Source organism: Poecilia reticulata, linkage group LG21 (genome assembly GCF_000633615.1).
Source record: "Poecilia reticulata strain Guanapo linkage group LG21, Guppy_female_1.0+MT, whole genome shotgun sequence".
Lineage (NCBI taxonomy): Eukaryota > Metazoa > Chordata > Actinopteri > Cyprinodontiformes > Poeciliidae > Poecilia > Poecilia reticulata.
This window is the reverse complement of record NC_024351.1, coordinates 23,710,135-23,731,900: the sequence shown is the minus strand read 5'-3', so window position 1 is coordinate 23,731,900 and position 21,766 is coordinate 23,710,135. Positions and strand designations below refer to the sequence as shown.

At 46.9% G+C, this 21,766-nt stretch overlaps 1 protein-coding gene across 1 annotated transcript in view; it reads left to right on the top strand.

Moving 5' to 3' along the window:
• mdn1 (midasin AAA ATPase 1) overlaps nt 1-19,415 on the top strand; it is a 63,672-nt gene extending 44,257 nt beyond the window's left edge. The window contains exons 63-102 of the mRNA XM_008398484.2: nt 72-744; nt 830-991; nt 1,465-1,747; nt 1,832-2,070; nt 3,133-3,228; nt 3,322-3,416; nt 3,984-4,108; nt 4,602-4,754; nt 4,885-4,994; nt 5,082-5,155; nt 5,254-5,437; nt 5,541-5,685; nt 6,286-6,432; nt 6,508-6,634; nt 6,733-6,838; nt 7,615-7,730; nt 8,599-8,994; nt 9,078-9,304; nt 9,430-9,567; nt 9,835-10,019; nt 10,176-10,337; nt 10,428-10,565; nt 11,353-11,488; nt 11,584-11,756; nt 11,836-11,967; nt 12,206-12,341; nt 12,738-13,027; nt 13,114-13,269; nt 13,844-13,945; nt 14,025-14,220; nt 14,316-14,486; nt 14,781-14,932; nt 15,045-15,134; nt 15,929-16,044; nt 16,180-16,354; nt 16,542-16,615; nt 16,723-16,837; nt 16,971-17,037; nt 18,306-18,448; nt 18,516-19,415. Coding sequence (XP_008396706.1) covers nt 72-744; nt 830-991; nt 1,465-1,747; nt 1,832-2,070; nt 3,133-3,228; nt 3,322-3,416; nt 3,984-4,108; nt 4,602-4,754; nt 4,885-4,994; nt 5,082-5,155; nt 5,254-5,437; nt 5,541-5,685; nt 6,286-6,432; nt 6,508-6,634; nt 6,733-6,838; nt 7,615-7,730; nt 8,599-8,994; nt 9,078-9,304; nt 9,430-9,567; nt 9,835-10,019; nt 10,176-10,337; nt 10,428-10,565; nt 11,353-11,488; nt 11,584-11,756; nt 11,836-11,967; nt 12,206-12,341; nt 12,738-13,027; nt 13,114-13,269; nt 13,844-13,945; nt 14,025-14,220; nt 14,316-14,486; nt 14,781-14,932; nt 15,045-15,134; nt 15,929-16,044; nt 16,180-16,354; nt 16,542-16,615; nt 16,723-16,837; nt 16,971-17,037; nt 18,306-18,448; nt 18,516-18,698 — 6,688 coding nt within the window. The 3' untranslated portion in view covers nt 18,699-19,415. The remainder of the gene's footprint in view (nt 1-71; nt 745-829; nt 992-1,464; nt 1,748-1,831; nt 2,071-3,132; nt 3,229-3,321; nt 3,417-3,983; nt 4,109-4,601; nt 4,755-4,884; nt 4,995-5,081; nt 5,156-5,253; nt 5,438-5,540; nt 5,686-6,285; nt 6,433-6,507; nt 6,635-6,732; nt 6,839-7,614; nt 7,731-8,598; nt 8,995-9,077; nt 9,305-9,429; nt 9,568-9,834; nt 10,020-10,175; nt 10,338-10,427; nt 10,566-11,352; nt 11,489-11,583; nt 11,757-11,835; nt 11,968-12,205; nt 12,342-12,737; nt 13,028-13,113; nt 13,270-13,843; nt 13,946-14,024; nt 14,221-14,315; nt 14,487-14,780; nt 14,933-15,044; nt 15,135-15,928; nt 16,045-16,179; nt 16,355-16,541; nt 16,616-16,722; nt 16,838-16,970; nt 17,038-18,305; nt 18,449-18,515) is intronic.
• The last annotated feature ends 2,351 nt before the right edge of the window (nt 19,416-21,766 follow it).

Here is a 21,766-nt window from a genome sequence, read left to right as displayed (position 1 = left end):
TGTGTGTGCGTGTGTGTGTGTGTGTGTGTGTGTGTGTGTGTGTGTGTGTGTGTGTGTGTGTGTGTGTGCAGGTACCTGTGGATCCGCATGCAGCAGGTGAAGGAGCAGATAGCGGAACTGTCCAGGAAGCAGGCCTTCCGGCCGCAGCAGGCCCAGTATGGCCGCCTGTTCCGGGAGCTGCAGCACTACCTGAGCAGCGTGGGCCACATGTCTGCTGTAGAGGAGCTGCTGTCTCGGCTCCTGAAGGCCCTCCAGGACCCGTCCTCCTTCAGGTCCGGGTCAGCCGTCCGGGCCCTGCTCAGGGAGGAGGCCAGCTGGCAGAACTCTCAACAGCGCTTCTGCCAGAAGCTCCTGGATGACTACCCTCTGTTCCCGGACCTGGTGGGCCCGGTCCGAACCGGCCTGCTCCAGCTGCGGTACGGCATGAGGCTGGTGGCCTCCCAGCTGGCCGCCTCTCTGACYCCTGTCCCCGGCCTGACCAAGCTGGTGTCCTGCTTGCTGTCCTTCCCCTCCGTGTCCCCCAGCCTCCCGTCGGACCTGGACCGGGCCCAGTTCCTGTGCTCCAGGACCTGTATAGATGTTGTGCACAGCCTGGAGAAGCTTCTGCCCCAGCAGGAGGCAGGTGGTGTGGCCCCGCAGCCCTCTGCTCTGCTGCTGAACGCTCTGCTGTATGTCCGCTGCCACAGCTTGTCCACAGGAGAGCTCAGTGAGGAGGCATGCAGCCTCTTCAGACACATCTGCCAGGTCAGACCTCCTGCTCGGCCTCTGTCCGCACATGTTTCAGTAGCGGTGTTCCTGGCTTCCTGTCTGACTGCTTGATGCTCCTCAGGCCGTGGTGAACGAGTGGGACAACCAGGAAAAGAGGAAGCAGGAGCAGCAGCAACTGGAGGCTTCTCTGTACCGCAGCCGCAGCCGTCTGCACGGCTCAGGCCTGACCCAGGACCAACAGGACGAGACGGACTTCAGGCGCCACTTCCCTCAGTTCAGCAAGGTAGAAATATCCTGCAGCAGGACATCTTCCCAGTCCAGTTCCCACTGCAGAACCCCTGGACTCTCTTTGTTTTACAGTTCTTACCAACGTACCTGGTTAGGTTTCTACTTTTAATAGCAGTCACTGAAGCATGTAGCTTACCTGATAGCTCACAGCAGCACATGCAAAGGCTCATGGGTAATTAGGTTATCAGTTCTCCAGTTAGTAAAGTGCGCTCCTGCGCCGGAGCATTGGCTGAACTGATAAGGAGCTATTTTGCACCACCAGCTGACTAACATCAGCAGGTCAGGTGTGTGAAGTGTGTTGTCCAAGGACACAAACCACAAAGGGCTTCAGGCATAAATTAGTCATTTGCAGTTTATGGATTTTAGTTGTGCAATGGAAATTCTATATATTCCATTCTGAATGAGCATTTTTCTCTAACTATTTTGCTAAGAGTGATTGTGATTGGTTGATCTGGTTTTGTTATCCAGGACTTTGCAGATATTTTGTCCCAGCCCAGCCTGGAAGGCCTGGCTGACACAGAACCAGAACATGAGGCCGATGCAGCCCAACAGGCGGCTGCTGCAGCCTCTCTGTCTGGAGCTGCCATCAACACATTGGTCCAGGTGCATCAGTGTGTGTGTCTGGGTTACGCCCAATCACTGTGGTACCAGGGCACACCACCAACCAATCACAGTAAAGAACATATCAAAGCCCTGATATCTTCCCATCAGATTGGTTCCCCTGTGATGACTCACTTCTATCATCTGATTGGTTCGTAGCTTCTGTCAGTCAGATATTAATAAAGGTTTACTATTCAAGTCGGAGTGGAACAGTTAACTTGTATTTCCTGCTTAGATTCAGAGCTGGACCTGCAGCTGTCCGGCTGCGGCCTGCTGCTCTCTACCCTCCTCCAGAACACAGTGTCGGGCTCCGGGGGTTCTGATGAGCTGGCCCTCTCCTCAGACGGGCCCTATGACTTCTACCAGCAGCCTAACATGAGAGAGGCGCGCCTCTGCCTGCCTGTTCTGGAACAACTGAGTGAGGCGGTAAAGACGAGGCTGGAGGAATGGCCGGAGCACCCTGCTCTGGTCCAGGTCAGTCCTCCTGCAGAGACACCAGCCATGGACAGATGGCTTGTCTGTCTACTGATTTCAGTTTAACATGGTGATTATACAGGCAATCCACGCATGCCAAAAATTCATTTGAGATGCAAGTTGGCCTTAAATACATTCAGCACAGGTTTTACATGTTTGTCGTAGCAGCACTATTCAATATCATGTGTAGCAATTCAATTTTTTTTCCTCATGGTCAGGAAAAAGTTTGAGTCGCGCACAGACATCTTCATAGTGAGACCATCAATGTATACTATATTTTTAATCATACAATATAGTATAGTGATATCAGTGGTTTAGGCTACAAGTAACTAGTTGCTTGATCCAAAGGGATCAAGAAAGTATGAGTTACAATGTTGTTGTAACTCATTAGTTCAGTTGTAACTCATTAGTTCAAAGCTGTGGTGCATTCTGTGAGAAAAACTTTAAATCTCTTCTCAGCCTCAACCACTATGGAGGTTGAGGCCGCAGAGAGCCTTATGCACTGTGAGAAACACAAAGCTCCTGCCAAGAGCCACAAATAAAACCCAGAAACATCACAGTTTATACTCTTTGACAGTAATACAGCAAGATTCTCAAAACATACTATATGTTTATAGTTTTCTTTGTTTTTTGTCTTAAGTTTCATTTAAGGTGGCATTAAAGAGGTCTTAAGAAGTAAACTTGCTGAAACTGTTTTAGCTGTTATTTAACTAATTAAAGTTCAGATTGAGTCAAATTGATAATCTGAGACAAGACTTTAAAATTGATTTTCACACATGTTCTTCATCTAACTGAGATGATGGAACTCTGCAGAAGGAAACAGAAGAATGGACACAAAGTTTGTAGTGCAGACAGGTGGAGAGCTGCAGCTGTTACTGACCTCTACTTCATAATCATCTTCTCTATCTGTTGGTCTGACACAAACACAAGATGTTTTATGTGAAAATGTTCAAAGGGTATTAATACTTTTCCAGCTTATTGTAACTGAATGTTGCAGGACAAGAATATAATGACTGAGTTGCGTCCAGTGCTGAGTGTAACGACTGCTTCTGTGTTGTGCAGCTGAACGTGGTCATGGACAGGATCAGGTCGTTCAGCTTGGCCTGCCCTCTGGCCAAGTTCCTCAATGGTCTGGAGATTCTGCTTGGCAAAGCGCAGGTAAGACACTTTCACTCACATGCTGATCTAGCAAACTATCAAACATTCAGCTGGCTTCTATTGGTCAAACTCTGTTTGCTGTCAACCAATCAGGAGTGGGAGAATAATGCCAGCCGCGCCGTGTCCCTGCGGAAGGAACTGGAACCAGTCACCCAGCTGATCATCCAGTGGCGCAAACTGGAGCTGAAGTAATATAGGAAGGGATCCAGTTCTTCCTAATCTGATCTGACCAGTTTTCTTATTGCTCTAAATTAAGTTTGAGTTGATTTAGCCTAAAATGTTAATAATCCGGGGCTGCACAGTGGCGCAGTTGGTAGAGCTGTTGCCTTGCAGCAAGAAGGTTCTGGTTTCGATTCCCGGCCCCGGTCTTTCTGCATGGAGTTTGCATGTTCTCCCTGTGCATGCGTGGGTTTTCTCCGGGTACTCCGGCTTCCTCCCACAGTCCAAAAACATGACTGTCAGGTTAATTGGCTTCTCCATATTGCCCCTAGGTGTGAGTGTGTGTATGCATGGTTGTTTGTCCTGTGTGTCTCTGTGTTGCCCTGTGACAGACTGGCGACCTGTCCATGGTGAACCCCGCCTCTCGCCCGTTACGCTAGCTGGAGATTGACACCAGCAACCCTCCCGACCCCACTGAGGGACAAGGGTGAAAGAAAATGGATGGATGGATGGATGGATGGATGGATGGATGGATGGATGGATGGATGGATGGATGTTAATAATCCACTGCCTGGACGGTCTTTGTTGTGTTGCAGCTGCTGGTCAAGCAGCCTGGACATCGCCTTGAGGCGTCACACGGAGAAATCCACCAAACACTGGTTCTCCCTCTACCAGCTGGTAGAGGGTTACCTCCAGGAACAGAGAGAGGAGGCGGACACAGGTAGACCCAACCGCTCAGCCGCTGAGTCATCCTCAGGCTGATCTAGAGTCAGCCTGGTTTAGGACGGATGTCAGAACGACAGTTCAGTTCCAATGTGTGTTTTTAGTAAATACATATCCGCTTAATAAACATGAGAATTTTTTCGTTTTAGACTGAGAATAAAATCTATTTTGCTTGGTGGCCTTGGTTAGGTTACTAGGTCAGGGGTGAGCAGACCTGGTCCTGGAAGGCCGGTGTGTGTCCTGCAACTCTAAGACTCTCAATCTCTCTGATCCAATACACTTCAATCAAATAGCTGAGTCGGCTCATATGTGCAGTCAAGTTCTCCAGAATCCTGCTAATGACTTCATTGTGTGACTCATTGTTGAAGTAGAGACAAATCTTAAGGTTGCAGGACGCCGGCCCTCCAGGCCTGGAGCTGCCCAGCCCTGTACCAGAGAGAGAAGGCTTCAGCTGCTTCTAAACGGCCTTTTGCTTTGACTGTCCCCACCAGGAGAGCAGGCAGACAGCCTGTCCCTGTCCTCCGTGTCCTCCACTCTGGAAGCCTTCATGGAAGGCTCCACCCTGGGCGAGTTCCACACACGTCTGAGAATGCTGCTCAGCTTCCACTGCCACCTCCTGCTGGTGCCCGATCTCTCAGGTCAAGGTCAGTCCTGGGCCCACATACCCAGCTCTCGGGGGGGGGCGGGGGGGGTATTTAAAAGCTGAACCTCTTTATGAAATGCATAATTTGGTGTGGAGGTTCTGCCTGTGATGACCTGTTGTTTCTCTTCCAGAGTCTTTGTCCCGGCTTCTGTGGAACCTTCATCAGTACTACAGCCAGTTCTCTGAGTCCGTCCAGGCCAAGATACTTCAGCTCAGACAGCCCATTGAGAAGGAGCTCAAAGTATGAAAGCATTCATTTCCCATCATGCCCCTGTAACTTTTCAAAGACCCCGTAAATGCCCCTGATGAACTCCACCTTCTTTCTCAGGACTTTGTCAAAATTTCCAAGTGGAATGATGTCAGCTACTGGTCCATCAAGCAGTCAGTGGAGAAGACGCAGCGGTATGGTGCATAAGAACCTGGGCTCAGATTTAATCCGATTATTGATTATGGATCATAGATCGTCTGCCAACTCCTCTCTGCGCTCTGCTTTCTCTTAGCACTCTCTTCAAGTTTGTGAAGAGGTTTGAGGATGCTCTGAGTGGACCCAGTCTAGCAGCGCTGGTGGAACAAGGAAGCAGTTCCAGCTGGGACCCAGAGCCTGTTGGGTCAGGGGACTCTCCCATCCAGAGGGTTCATCAGGCACTGAAGACCGCCATACCTGGCCAGGGCAGAGAGCTTCAGGTAAACGCCCCTAACACCAAGACACCCTCTGACTGTGATTTCAGCTCTTTGACCTTCTAATCACATGTTTGTTTTCACTGTTTTTACCATAAATATGTCTTAGAATGAGGACCTGGAGCAAGGCGCTGGATCGTCTTCCTTACAGGCCCGTTTGCCTGTTTTGTTCCGGAAGATGAAGAAGATGAGCATCCAGCTGCTGAAGAGAACATCTGTACCTGAACTGGCTGAAGATCTGGACTGTTTTACTGGTAAGATTCCTGTTTCTGCAAAATACAGGTCAGGTTTGACTAAATGTACTGTTAATATCATTTAGATCATTACAAATGAATCTAGTTAATATTTCTACTTTATCCTACTCATGCATAGCGGTCACTGCAGTGGACAGGTATCTATTAGCTATTTTCTTGTGGATTTTTATGTTATAAATGCACACTGACCACTGACGTGGACACTAGTGCATCATACACTATCAACTACTGTCCATCCACCGCAAGTGCAAGAAAATTTTTGTTAAATCCAATATGGCAGACAGACGAAAAAGCAACTCGTAAATATCCAGTCCCTCCTCCTACTGTAGAGGACTCTTGCAGGTAAAAAAAAACATTGTGACACCAAGTAACACCTGAAGACGAATGGTACTTATGTGTTTTCAAATATCTTTGTATTTGGAGAAAATTACAACTGATCATCTAGAAATAAATCCTAAAAAAAAAAAAAAAAAATTGTGTGAAAAAAATCCTGACATAGAGGATCATAATTCATGCATGTAAAGGTTAATTGAATTTGCTAACCTTTTTGCAAATACCATATTTATTTGCTGCTGTTGTTTAATTCTTGGTCTCATTCAGGTGAGATAATCAGCAACCTACGAGACCTGCAGAGCCTCAGCATAGACACAGCAAAAGTCAAAGAAAAGCAGCAGATGGAGGTCAAGCACATCCTTCAGCAGAAGCAGAGAGCTCTGTCTGACCTGTTCAAGATGCTCTCTGAAATAGGTTTGTTTCCTCGTCATAGTTTTACCTCAGCCTGTCTCACTTCTGCTAATTTGAAGCTGTTTCTGTCCTGGTTAGGCCTGTCGTACCGCAAAGGGCTGATGTGGAACAGAACCACTGACCCAGAAAGCACCCTCTGCATGCACCCGCTAGAGATGACCACTGCTCTCTCTGCTGTGAAGACCCATGGCCAGCCTGAGCATGTGTAAGCACAACTGATTCACAAAGACACACACAGCATGCCTAGAGGTGATCCGTTCTTTTGTCCAAGTTGCTCATTTCTCCCAAAACCTGATGCTGCAGGCTGTTTACAGAGTTACTGGGAGCCTGGGAAGGATGCCAGAAATACTTCTACCGTTCATGGGCCAGGAGGACGGCCCTGCGCACCGCTCTCCAGCACGCCTCAAAGGTGAGACACACATCAGAAGGCTCAGCTTTGTCTGGGTTCATGGTAATGTGAGGACATCTGATAAAATCAGCAGATATAATGGAGTCTCAGATGTTTGGATGAAGTGGTCAGTCCACAGCAACACTGCTGTTTCAACAAACACTACAAACTAATCCAGCTGTTGATGCAGCTGTGGAGGTATGACGTGTCTAGGAGAGGTGGCAGCAGAGTTTTTGATGACTGCCAAGGCTGAGCAAGACCTTTCAAAATCTTATGATCAAGATGCCAAAGGAATTGAGGAAAAAACAAAGCAGACAGACATAATCTGTGTTAGCTACAGATTAATAAAGCTAATGAGTCACACAAGGAAGCTGTGGGGGTGAGTGGTGGGCTTAGGTCAGAAGTGAATGTTTGTGAGCAGCAGTGTGGTTTCATACAAAAGAGCTCACTCAGTTCTACAGATGGGAATTTTAAGGAAGCTGATGGAGAGAGCAGAGAGAGCCTTCAGTTTTATACATCCTGACTTGTGCACAAAATACAGCGTCACAAATTTTTTGTTTTTGTACGCGTGTGTTATACAGCCCCAGAACTGTTCTGACATTAAGCAGTCTTGCAGATGAATCCTTATTAATACATCAGGTGTTTCTTTGAATACATAAACACTTCCTAGTTTACTGGAAAAGGTTGTTCATGACCCATGACTGCTGTAGACTGCTGGACATGTTCTTGTTGTTCTGTTAGACGAGCACTGATCTCCTGCTGTTGTCTGATGCTTGCTTTCATCTCCATGGTTACAGGAGCTCGGTGTTGGGAACATAGAGCGCTGCAGAGGTTTCTCCTCCCACCTGTTCAAGCTGTTGCTCAGACAGAGGCATCGGCTGGCCCAGCTGACCCAACACTGGGTTTCCCTCAGGTGAGGCCTTGCTGAGCTGAAGTAATGGAATGGAAACAGGAAACACAGCACATCCACACATTCTGAGAACATTCAGCAAGTCCAAGAAAAGGTCAAGTAAAGGTGGACAATATAAAGCTCTAACTGCTCCAGACACATAAAAACATCACAGGCCTGACTGACCTCTGAAGGGTCAGGCTGATTCTCATCTTGAACATTTGCTGAGCAGGCAGACTTCCTCTCTGCTTCTTGCTTATTATCAATCATGTTAAATTTGATTTCTATAACTGACTTTACTCTAATACACTGGGTTATGCAACAGATAGCAGGATTAGTTCTGAGTTGATCTGGATCAGGCAGAGTCACATCAACATAACCTAAAGAAGAGACATCAGCTTTATATTAACCACTGTGGTTCTAGTTAGGCATGTATAAAGCTGCATGTACAATGGAATATAGTCTGAAAACATTCAACTTCTAAGAACACGACATGATATGCAAAGATAAAAACAAGATAAAGTCTAGAGTCAGTTCAGTTCCAGGATGGTGCTGAACTGAAGTGTGTGGCTGGATTGAAGTGGTTCAGATCTGTGTTTTACTCTTCTTCTAATGAATGAGAGAACAGTCCAAAGAGACAATGTGCACATGACCACATGATGTACAGCAAGGTCAGGGTTATCAACTATCAAGGTCACAGATGTTTCACTCTCACCTGGTTAGGTTTAAACTTCTGGTAAACTAACCATTCCCCAGCAAACATCACACACACCAAGTACTGCCTGACTGGTTGAGTTCATTAGGTTTTCTGTTGACTCCTGCATCATGGACCGTTTTCATGGTTCACCACTCTGCTGCCCCTCCCCCTTCTTCTTCCCTCTCCCTGCTCCAGGAAGCTGACTGCCAGCCTCCAGGACATGCAGGCCCACCTCCAGAGCTACAGTGAGGATGGGGGCTGCTGCCTGCCCCCCCAGGACTCTCTGCAGGACTGGTTCAGAAGAGGCCGGGGGCTGGCCGCTCAGAGTGCCACCCTTCTGCAACAACTGTCCTGGCTAATCCAGTGTTGTCCTGAAGAACCTCAGCAGAGGGAGCAGACGGGCGCCAGCAGCAGGCGCCACACCCTGATGTGCCCTTCCCCCCTGGTAGTGCAGCAGCAGCCCCCCGGCTGCCTGCTGAGGAGGGGAGACCCCGGCTGGACCCGGCTGCAGCAGCAGGTCGCTGCCATGCTGAAGGACAGTCAGAGTGTGAAGGAGCAGCTGGACCCTTCTGGGTCCATCCTCTTCTCCTGGTATAGCATCATGCAGACACCTTCAGTCCCACCACTCTGACAAAAACTGAACACAGATCTGTTTCCTTTGGTTTTCCCCTCAGGAGCACCTTCACCACCTGCTGTTCAGCCATGGAGCAGCTAGGGGGCGTGGCAGCCCAGATGAGCAGCATAGAGAGCTTGTTTTCCCCGGCAACTGGGGAGGGTGGGGCCAACACCCAGCCCGCCATAACACAGAGTCTGAACTACGTCCGAGGACAGGTGGAGGCAGCCATCACCGAGTTTACCAGCTGGAGGAGCCAGCTGCTGTCCCCGGGGCCTGTGCCCATCGGTCAGCACGCAACACACACACCTCACCTGCTTCTGCTCTCACACACACCTCATGTGCTTTTCCTGTCAGTCACAGATGATGGCCTGTTGACAGACTGGAATCCTCTCCTCTGGTTCTGTTTGCAGGTCAGCAGTCTGCTTTCTGGAGCTTCTTCTCTGCTGAGCTGGAGGCCAACATCAGCACCCTGCTGCATGCTGTCCAGAGACTGGTGAAAAGGAGAACGACTGAGGATGAAGGACAGACACAGGAAGAGCCAAAGACAGGTGACCATGAAGTCTCTGGCCTCTGATGGACCTGAGACTGGGACTGGACTGGACCAGAGCGTCCAGGTCCAACCAGGCTCAAGGTCTGAGTCTGGGATTAGACCAGAGCTTTGAGACTCTGGTCTAATACCAATTATGTGTGACGATTATGGAGTTCAGCACTTGGCATTGTAAAAGTTGTAATGTTCTAATACTTTAACGTTGTATTTGAAGTTGAATGAAACAGACACACACACATATCAGCCTTTTTTCTTGTTTGTGGCTCAGACGGAGCTGAGGAGGACCAGCCTGTGGAGGACCTGCTGAAGCCTGGTCACCTGACCCGGCTCCTGGAGGCGGAGCTTGAAGCTGAGGTGGAGGCTCTGTCTGTTGGCAGTGTGAGCGTTGCCGTGACGAACCTGCTAGGCTGTGTGAGGAGACACAGAGACTCCTGTCCCCCTTCACAGCTGCAGGTACCCACTGAGTGCTGCAACAGACGGGAAACAAAAAGATTGATCAGAATCATCTGCTGTCTCTGATTCTGATGCCCATCTGGTTCTGATACCAGATGGAACATGATGTCAGCAGGTTCTGCTGGTGTCCTGATCCCTGTGCTTCTTGTGTTCCAGGAGGTGAACCAGGCCTGCATGGCGCTGGTCCGGTTCCTGCCCCTGCTGGGAGTCTATTCAGACCTTGCCCGCTACTTCCTCTCTGTGTTGCTCACAGTCCACAGGAGCACAGGCAAGCTGCTGTCTGTGCTGTCCAGCATCTTCACCCAGCTGGCCCAAAAGGTGCAATGGGCCCAGTGTGTGACGGAGCATTCAGCCAGCAGGAAGGGAGCTCGGTGGGAGAACTGACCCGCTGTTTTGGTGTCCCTGCAGGGATTCTGTTTGCCTCAGGAGCTGATGTCCGGAGGCGACGCGGACGGAGCCACAGAGTTCCATGACTACGAGGGCGGAGGTATCGGAGACGGAGACGGCACCAAGGACGTCAGCGACAAGATCGAGAATGAAGACCAGGTGACGAGAAACTAAGTTCACATGGACGGTATCCATGGTTCAACCATGGTTCAACCATGGATACTGGGCTGTACCTGAGAAACAGGAAGACAAGGAAGAGGCAGCTGATGAAGATGAAGAAAGGAGGGAAGGAGAATAGAGAAGCATGGGAAGAAAAAGATGATAAGGCTCCAGAAATCTTACCTGTATCCAGGGAAGATTAAACCATTTCATCCATTAATCAAATGTTTCTGTTTTTAAAGATTTAATTTTAGGAAAATCAGGATGTATTTTTCACCAGCTAACTCTTTATGTGTCTGTAGTTCAGAGTGACGTCAGGCCACTGAGGCTACCATCGTCGCTATAGCTTGTATTTATTTGGACTTTGAATTCAGATCAGATCCCAGAAAGAATAACTGAATAGAAGTCAAATATTATGTCATTTTGAATTTATTTTTAAGAAAAGAAAGTGAGAGAAAAAAAGATTATATCACACACTGTGTTCATCTGCTTTCACATCCTTCTGTCCTCTGATCAGTCCCAGGTTGGGACAGAATATTCATTATCCTGGTGGATTCTCTTATTAACCTTTGACCTGAACTGTTCCAGATAGCTTATTATGTTATGTATCTGGGGGGAACCCAGGCTGACAGCTGTGATGTTTATGGAAGGGATTTTTGGGAACTTTTACTGTTTTTGTTTTTGAGCTGTAATCCAGGTGTCTGTGCTGCCTGAGGGGGGTCCCATCATGAGGGCAGGGCCCCATTGTGTCCCTGCAGGCCAATCTCTGATCCTCCTGTTCCTGCAGGTTGAGGATTCCTTCCAGGAGGGAGCAGAGAAGGAGGAGCAACAGAATCAGGAGAACATCAAGTCAGAGGACAACGGCATTGAAATGTCTGAAGACTTTGATGGACGAGTTCATGATGGGGACGAGCATGAAGGCGGTGAGTTGAACCTGGGGACAGATGTGTCCTCCAGGACATGTCTCTGGCTGTGGACATGCTGTGACTGACCCGCAGGCCTCTCTGCGTGTTTATAGTTGAAGACAAGGAGTCTGATGAAGAGGAGGAAGAGGAACTGGACAAAAAGATGGGAGACCTGGGAGAAGGTCAGACAGACACGTTGGATGAGAGAATGTGGGGGGATGATGAAGATGAGGATGAAGAGGAAGGCAGTGAGAAGGACGAGGAGTCTGGACAGGGCATGGACCAGGTATCAGCGGGTCTCAGGGTGTGTGTGAGACTGTGGTTCACACACCTTCATGTCCACGTTGTCCTCTGTCCTCCTGCAGGGAGAATCTGAGCTGGTGGCCAAAGAGGACAACCTGGATGCAGCCGACTCAAACAGGGACAAGAAGAGTCAGGACCAGGATGGAGAGCAGCATGAGGAGGAGACGGAGAAGATCCACGAGCAAGGAGACGAGGTGACCTCACATCCCCTCCAGCTATTCACTACTTCCTGTTTCTGTTTGCCTTGTCATCTCCATATCAGAACCGGAGAATCAGTTGGGCAGAAATATGATACATCAGTTTGCTGTCTTCAAGATGGAAGACAACAAAAACTTCAAGACATTTGTTAGAAGCCCAGAAGTCTCATTCTTTTTAAAAGCTAAGGATAATAACAGCAGTCCAAACTAATGTGTGTGTTCCTCTGGCTTCCAGAGAGAGTTTGATGAGAACGAGGTGGACCCGTACCATGGTCAGCAGGAGCAGAGACCAGAACCAGAGGCCATAGACCTGCCTGACGACCTCAACCTGGACCAGGAGGAAGAGGCTGGAGGAGATGAGGATGGTGATGGTGAGGAAGCTGCTGCTCAACGTCTAAACACATGAGTGTGTTGTCACTCATCATGTTCTGCTACTTTCTAACTTTTGACTGGACTATGTTAATTATTTTGACTAGATGTTAATTATTAAAACTAAAACTTCAATTATCTGCAATTTCCTTTAGGAATGCAGATCAACAGATCAGTCTTATGTTTGTGTTTAAAAATTCTCTTGTTTTGTTTTCCATTTATTAGGGTCAGAATTTTATTCAGGACTTGGCTAGCTGAACAAAAATCTTCTAATACGAACTATTTTAAGTTTTCCATTTGTTTAAAATGTAAGACTAAAACCAATTTCATTCCTAAATGTCCTGTTTGTCCTATTTCTACAAATAGTGAATGACTTATTGACTGTTTGGACTTTTCAGATGAAAACCCGCTAGACATCGATGACAAGGCCATGGAGGTGGAGCTGAAAGAGGAAGAACAGCAAGATGGAGAGGAACAGGAGTCAGGAGAAACTGAGATGGAGAACCAGAGAGACGAAAAACAGAACCAGGAACCCAAATCTGAGGAAGAGGACGAGAAAGGACATGAGAAACAGGAAGGGGAGGAGGAGGCAGCTGATGAAGAAGAAGAGAAGGAGGAGAAGGAGAATAGAGAAGCACAGGAAGAAAAAGATAAGGCTGCTGGAGATGACAGCGGAGAGAAACCCAAGGTCTGAGTACAAACAGAGTTGATGGTGTGACAGAACCCAGAGCTGCTAACAGCCTCGTTGTTTGGGTGTTTTGTTGGGTCGTCCAGCAGGAAGATGAAGCTGAGAGTGAGGATGATGAGCGGCCCAGCTCTGCTGAGAGGAAGGAGCACGGTGCAGACGGTCAGACTGGAGAGCAGAACATTCAGAGTGACTCGGCCGTGGAGCTGGCAGGCGCCGCTGCAGAGACAGATCAGGCTAAAGAGGTAAAGCTCCACCAGCTGCTCCTGACTGGGGCAAATATCAACCTCGTTTAGCCACGCTGTTATAGAACATGAAAACAGTCTGCACTCTGACCAACTGGGCAGTCAGTTGATCAGAGTGTAACATAACAAATATGTTTTATTTATAATAAAACATATCTGGTTCTTCTACAGCTGATTGAGATTTCTGGCCTCTGAAATTCCTGATCCTCAGTAGGAGGCAGATGGATTCTCTGCTTCAGATATCATGTGTCTTAACTTGGTGTTAGCAACTGACTGAGAGGAGCACATGCTTAGTTTTTCAATAGGATTCAAGACAGAAAATTAGCACAAACATCTCACACCAACTACCAAACACGGCTCAGTATGCAGCCTCAGCTTCCAGTCCACAAGAGGACATGGTCTCCTCTTCAGAACAAGAAGTCAAATGTAAAGCTGCATGTCAGACAACCGAATCATCACGTTGCATCAGGACTGAGGGATTAACAGTTTGAGAAATGTAGAGTGAACTTAAATTGACACTAATACAGGCCTGCTTCTTTGGTTTTCCTGCTTGGTTTTTTGTTTCCTCCTCTAGGAGCATGGCAGCGGTGCAGCTGATGCCAGCCAATCAGAAGGCCACCAGTCCAAGCTGACAGCCAGGATGGCCTCTCAGAAGCAGACTCAGAGCCAGACTCAGGTACTTCTTTTTCATCCCACTCTGCTGTTCTCCATGTTGGTGTTCAATTGGAACGAGGTTCTTCCACTTCCTGTTTCAGAGCTTTAAGAGGAAACCAGGCCAAGCAGATAACGAGCGTTCGACGGGGGATTACAGCGAGCGCGTCAACAAGCGCCTGCGAATGGCAGAGAGCAGCCAGGAGTGTTCTGAGAGCAGGCAGGCAGACGGCCAGCAGGACTCAGACCTGTACGAACACATCCGACCTGGGGAGACGGCCTACGACTCCCAGACCTATGGTGAGTAATCACACGCGCACACACACACGCACGCACGCACACACACACACACACAGCGCTCTGGAGCTCAGGAACCCTCTGATGCTTGCTTTCAGATGTCGCCAGTGCAGAGCAACAGAAGGCAACAGGACCTCTGAAGGATCAGGATGAAGATGGAAATGATGATGTTGCCATGGAGACAGAGGACCAGGAGGAACAGCTCCAGTCTGCTGATGTAGAGGAGCTGAAGCCGGAGCAGCTGGAGACCTCCAAGTTCTCCCAGAAAGGTTCCTGATTCCTCCTCCTGGCCCAGAATATTGAGCCTGGTTCTGGTTCTGGTTCAGTTCTGGTCTGATTCTGATGTGGCTCTAGTTCTGGTTCTGGTCTGGTCCTGTCCGGCTCTAGTTCTGGTTCTGGTCTGGTCCGGTCCTTGTTTTGGTTCTTTTCCAGTTCTGGTCCAGTCCGGTCTGGTCCGGATGCGAGCTGCGTCATCCATCAGACAGAGATCAGAACCCAGCCTGGTGTGTTAGACTGCTCTCCCTCCTTCTGCCAGCTTCAGCCTCCATGTTATCGTTGTGCAGGTGTGGAGAGCGGAGAGACTGAGCAACAGAGGCAGGATGAGGAAGATGAGAGGCTGAAGGAGCGACGACCTCCTGGAGAGGAAGAGCAATCCACCAGGAGCTCTGAATCCACCATTCACACGGCTCCTGCTGTCATGCTGCTGTCTGAGCAGGTAGAACCCTGACCGCTGCGTCCTGCCCAGAAGTATCAATGCCCCAAAATCTAATAACTTCCGACAATACTGTAAGGAGTAGTTATTATTAAGTTCAGATATGTTTCTGTAGAAGACGGAGCGAGACCCAGAGGAGCTGAGGAGGGAGATGGAGCTGCAGCTGGAGGCCTGGCGTCAGCTGGCTCCAGGAACCCAGGAGGAGGTGAGGCACTCTCAGCTGGTTCACCTCTACTAACGACGATCATCCTGGGGTCAAAGGTTACACATTGACCACTGAGCATGTACATCTGACATGTACAAACAGGGTGACAAAACCTCCACACCCTGTCCTCATCTCAAAAATTAATTTGACAACAAGGTCACCAGTGAGCTTCTGTTAGCATTTCAGGAAGTAAGAAGTTCAGATTAACTAGAGATTCTGGTGGTTTTACCACGTCCTCTAACAGGGAAGAGAAGTGAATATTATTGATTCCAAGGGAGAATTCCTTATTAATTGATAACCTACTCCATTAAATGTTAATAATAGAAATAAAATAAATAATACAAACATAATACATAATAATAAACATGTAATAAACATATAACATAATAATACCAATATACAAATATAACCATAATACAAATCTAACCATAAGCAATAAAATTTCTTCCACAGGGAATGCATCAATACACACATCATATGGTGTTTGTGTGTATTATATTTTTTTGACATATAATACACACTTTTTCCAGTAAGCTTCTTACCATCGAACTGACACATTACATGTTGCAGGAAAACGTTAGTAACTGAATAAAATTTCAAACCTGAACACAGTCCACTCCTCCAGGAAGCATCGTTTCTCAACATGTGAGAGCCCAGAGCCTCTGGAGGAAGCAAAGTGTAGGTCTGATTTCTACCAGGCTAGTTCTGTTCTAATGCAGCGTGGCATCTGGATGTGGGGAAGGTGTTGGTGTTTGCTGTAGCTCAGACTCTCCCTGCTGCTCTGTTGGTTCCAGGAGGCTGCAGCAGCTTCCATGTGGCTCCAGTACCAGGCCCTGACCTCTGCCCTCTCCCAGCAGCTGTGTGAGCAGCTGCGCCTCATCCTGGAGCCCACGCAGGCTGCCAAGCTCCGGTCAGTACACACACTCTGCATGGATGTATTGTCTTTCTGCTGGGCCAGAACCCTGAGATGATCATGTGTTGGTGATGGGTGTGTGTGTGTGTGTGTGTGCGTGTGTGTGTGTGTATTCTTGTGGCTGCTCCTCAGAGGGGACTACCGCACAGGGAAGCGGTTGAACATGAGGAAAGTGATCCCTTACATTGCCAGTCAGTTCAGAAAGGATAAGATCTGGCTGAGGAGGACCAAGCCCAGCAAGAGAGAGTACCAGATCTGTCTAGCAGTGGATGACTCCTCCAGCATGGTGGACAACCACTCCAAACAGGTACACGACCCCGACTGCAGACGTGACCTTAACTGAGCTCACAACTTTTTGTTGCTGGGAAAAAAACTTCTTCATTAGAAAGGAGGATGCGCTCAAAGTGCCTCCTGTCTCTGAACCCAAAACGGTCCAATCGTTTGACAGTGTCATGTAACACTATGACTCTCTGTGCTTCCTCTGTGTGTTCCAGCTGGCATTTGAGTCCCTGTCAGTGATCATAAACGCTCTCACTCTGCTGGAGGTCGGCCAGGTGTCTGTGTGCAGGTGATGCCACTGTTGTCTGTCTATATGGAGGAAGAAATTAAACAAACGTTTTGGTTCGATGTAAACGTGAAGCTGATAAGAGTCCTGTCTCCTCTTCCTGTGTGTAGCTTTGGGGAGCAGATGCAGCTGCTGCATCCCTTCCAGCAGCAGTTTAACGACGAGTCGGGGGCTCGCATTCTGCGCCACTGTCAGTTCCAACAGAAGAAGACCAGGATAGCTCAGGTAGGCATTTCCCCAGCGGCTCTGAGGATTGTTTGCAGTCCTGTGTTTTTGTGTGTTTTGTCTGGGCTGGAGGTCAGCTGCTCTGGAGCCCTGTGGACTCTGGGCCTGACTGGTTCTTTGTTCTCTTCTGCAGTTTTTGGAGACGTCTACTAAGATGTTTCTCTCAGCACGACAGCAAATTCCAGGATCTCTGAGCTCAGGTAAACCAGCATCACACTGCTGGACCAGTCCATCCATCCATTCATTTTCTTACACCCTTGTCCCTTAATGGGGTCGGGAGGTGCTGGTGACTATCTCCAGCTAACGTTCCGGGCGAGAGGCGGGCGGGGTTCACCCTGGACAGGTTGCCAGTCTGTCACAGGGCAACACAGAGACAAACAGGACAAATAACCATGCACACACACACACACACWCACACTCACACCTAGGGAGAATTTGGAGAGGCCAATTAACCTGACAGTCATGTTTTTGGACTGTGGGAGGAAGCTGGAGTACCCGGAGAAAACCCACCATGCACAGGGAGAACATGCAAACTCTATGCAGAAAGACCCCAGGCTGGGAATCAAATCCAGAACCTTCTTGCTGCACGGCAACAGCTCTACCAACTGCGCCACTGTGCAGCCCTGCTGGATAATAATAATAATAATAAAGAAGAAGAAGCTCGCAGTCCTGTGTTTTTGCTGACGAATACATTTTATTTGTATTCACCTTTCTTGACACTCAAAGTCACCTTACATAATGTAACAAACACAAAATTAAAATTAAACTTAAGTACAACACAAGATTTAAAAAACAATGCAATTACAATCAAAGAGTGTAAGCTACTTGAAACAGATGAGTTTGAGTTTGGACTTGAAGTATGGAAAAGAGTCTGTTTCAGAGATTAGGTGGGAGCAGAGCAGCTGAATGACGAACAGAAGAACAGGATCTGAGGGTAACGGGGGGTGTGGCCATGTGAAGGAGGTCCAAAATATATGGAGGGCAGAGGTTGTGAACTGGTTTGACAGAAGGAGTATTTTATATTTGATGTGATATGAGATGGAAATCTAATGGGGCTGTTGTAGAGCATCATATTAAATATGACTGTCAGTATCCATTCAGTAACAGGAGACGGCAGAGATTGGAGCAGTTCTTCACTGATGCCTTTCAGGAAGAAAGTCTTGTGTTCAAATTGTTAACATGTTAATAAAACTATTATAAAGGTAAATCATCCACCACAACTGGATCACCTTAAAATGTCCAACCAACACCAGGACAAGACCTGTCCACTAATAATAATAATATTCAATAGCCTGATGGTAATAAAAATCTGATTAAAGCTTTGTGTGACAGCTGCTGACTTTAAATGAGACGGTGTGTCAGGATTGTGTTTGATAAAGGCAGGAGCAAAGTGTTGCTCTTCACTGCAGCATGATCAGCTTCTGTAGGCAGAAAATCATGATTCATACTGACTCCTGATGACCCTCAGAGACGGCCCAGCTGCTGCTCATCGTGTCTGACGGCAGAGGACTGTTCCTGGAGGGCAAGGAGCGCGTGGTGGCAGCTGTGCAGGCAGCACGCACAGCTAACATCTTTGTGATCTTCGTGGTGCTGGACAACCCCAACACCCGGGTGAGAGCATGACAACCGACCCTTCTGTCCTCTGTAGAATGAATACTAACCCTGTTCTGTGCTGCAGGACTCCATCCTGGACATCAAGGTGCCCATCTTCAAAGGACCAGGAGAGCTGCCAGAGATCCGCTCCTACATGGACGAGTTCCCCTTCCCCTTCTACGTCATCCTGCGGGATGTCAACGCCCTGCCGGAGACGCTGAGCGACGCGCTCAGGCAGTGGTTTGAGCTCATCACAGCTGCTGACTAACAGGAAGGCCAGAAGCAGCGGCTAACTGCTGGAACCTGCAGAGCAGGCCCTCTGACCATGTGCCTTCAGCCTGTTGTTTTCCCCAGTGTGACAGCAGGCTGTCAGTCTGATAATGTTTCATGTTAGAATCTTCAACATCTAACATGAAACATTTTGAGAAAAGATGGAACAACTGTTCTGAAGACGACAGACTCGGATGTTAGACTGGGTCAAGCTGCTGAGTCCATGTCTTCACTGGGTCACAGTATGTGGGGACAGACAGTCAGGGAACCTAATAATGTGCCTTGGGGAACACCATCAGGATGCTCAAGCTTTGATTTAAACACTTCGTTCAGCTATTGTTTGGAAGGAAAGCTTCATGCTGACAGGACAAATGTGAGACGTTTCTGATGTGTACATGAGCAGAAATATTTAAGTTTTATGTATTTACCTGCTAATGTGAATGATGTAAAGATCAGAGGTTTAAAGGTTGTGCCACATTTCTCTCACCTGGCAGAGGAGCAACACAACTCTGCTCCATGTTGGTAGATTATTATTTTACTATTGTTTTTAATCTATCATAATAAAGTTTTATGGAAAGAACATGAATTTGGTTAAACTATAAATGTGTCCTCTTCAGAGAAGCTAAAACTGACTCCTCACTTCTACCTGCATGTCTGAGGAAATCTAAATGTTTTATGGTCAGTGTTGATCTCATAAGAACAATTAACTCATTCATTATTTTTGTCCAGTGTCTCTAAATGCTGTTTTTCTCATCACCTTCTTTTGATTTAATACGCATTTTTACATGACCAATAATTATCAGGAGTAGCAGAAGGCTAGAAAACAAAGCTAACAGTTATTACATGCATACCTGGCTCATTCTGCAGAACAGAGTCAAGGAATCCTAGCAGACATCAAAAGTGTTCGAATTCTACAAATAATCACCAATCTGTTCCATTTCTGCCAAATTGAAATTTATCTATGAACTGAAGGTCTGCCTGAGCTTTAGGGCTTAAAGAGCTCCGGCCGGGGGCCGGAATTTGATCAAACGACCCGCCTCAACCAAACTGTAGATAATAGACAAAGATGTCTGCCAATCAGAATTCTAGCTCCCGTGTTCTTGACCAATGACTGTAAAACGGTTTGTAGAAAAGAAGCGTTYGGTTCGGCGATTAAATCAAATGCGATATGAAAGAAGATGAAGTTTGTCTCACCCGGTAAAACACGTTTACTTGAGAAATGAATTAAAAACAAGTGGCGCTGGGCATGGCTAGAGGAAAGGGGACAGGAAGTTGGCGGAAATCTTTCCAAAAAGGGGGCGCTGGGATTCCTTTGGGGGGCGTTTAGTCGAAGGTAAACTTTACACCTTACAATCGCAACAATACCAGTTTAGACTTTGAGCAACTTGCTAAAACTGTATTTCGTAACATTAAATCATGCYTGGCWGCAACTGTATCAGTGGCAGCTCTCCTTCTATTCAGTGTTTGTAGCTTCTTGGCGCAGCTCCGCTCCTTCTAGTAGCTTCACTGCATCAGGTCAGCGTTACACCGGCTGATGATGTTGCTGAGATTCACTTTGTCTGGTGTCTGATTTTCTAATATTGTATGTTTTATTGAGGATTTTTGTACATATGTTTTGGCAGTTCTGTGATCATGTCAAAGCAGCAACTTATATTAAAAAGTGTTTTAATATAAAACAGCATCCTTCCATGGATGCTGCCCGCTTCCATGGAAGGACAACAGAAAATCACATGTCCTTGCTAAAATCACGATACCCTCACTTTGTATCCCTATGAAAACTGAACCCATTTAAATAAAGAAATCCCTCCATGGTATGAAACCGGTGCGATAGATCAACGGTACCACAGCACTTTTAAATGTCAATAATCAAAATACCAAAATTGTTTCTGTTGTTTAAAAAGGTTTATGTCAGTCTGCCTTTTCCCCATCGATACGCCCTGCACCTTAGGGGGTTAAAAAAAAATGACAAGCACATTGCACAAAACTCTGAAACGGGAGAAGCGGGACATAAAACGGAGCGATGAACTAGATGCGAATTATGGCATAAAAACAGAGAATCAGATGCTGAACAGTGAAAAATCAACACATGATGTGAAACATATGGTGATTAGGCTAATTAGGATTTGATTAAGAACCAGATTTGTTCTTTGTAATTTCTGTCCAGTAAAACTATTAATCTATAATCAATACACAGGTCTATATAAAGATATAGATATGTTTCTGTCTCATATTTGTATGGCATTAAAAGGATCTGGAACTTTAGTTTTTCCACTTAATGCTCTGGTTTGCACAGTAAATGCCATGTGGGTGAAATTTTATGGCTGATACTCTGATGTCCTATTCTCCTGAAGGCAGCACAGAGCTGCACCACCAGAAACTCACAGAAACACTGAAGAGAAGAAGAGTTATGATTAATGTAGTTACAGTTCTATCGATGTTTTAATGTTGCAGAGCTCAGTTGTTTCGCAAATAGTTCAAAGTTTAAACTGGCATGTTGAACATCTTTTATCTGGTCATTTTGTGGAATATTTAACAACTAGAAAATGGCAAAGAATAAGAATWTTTTTTCCACTCTGATTGGCTGCTGTCAGGCCTACCAATTTTAAGTTGAATGTTCATTACATTTTTCATAGACGCCTGTGAAAATAATTTCTATTCCCATGTTTTTTTTTGTTCTCTGGGAAATCATCTTGATGATAAATACAGAAACAAGCATAAAAATCAAAACATCTATAATAGCGATAGTAATAATAATAAAATAATAGCCAGTGCAAAGTAGCCTACAAATTCTTTATTGGGGGCGGTGAGGGACCTGGTTAAAGGCTGGGGGGGCGCTGGGCCAAAAAAGGTTGAGAAACAGATTTAGTTGGTTATGTTACATGTTCTAAATTACTTGCTAAAACATTGACTGAAAGGACTTTTATTTAATGTTGAGGGATTTTTGCCTGTAAGGCAAACCTTTAGGGCACAGACATTTTACATTTTGTTTTGAGTTGAAATGTACTGAAGTCTTATTTAAGTTTGAGTTTTTAGCTTGTTAATTGTATTGTTAGAAGCAATTGTTCA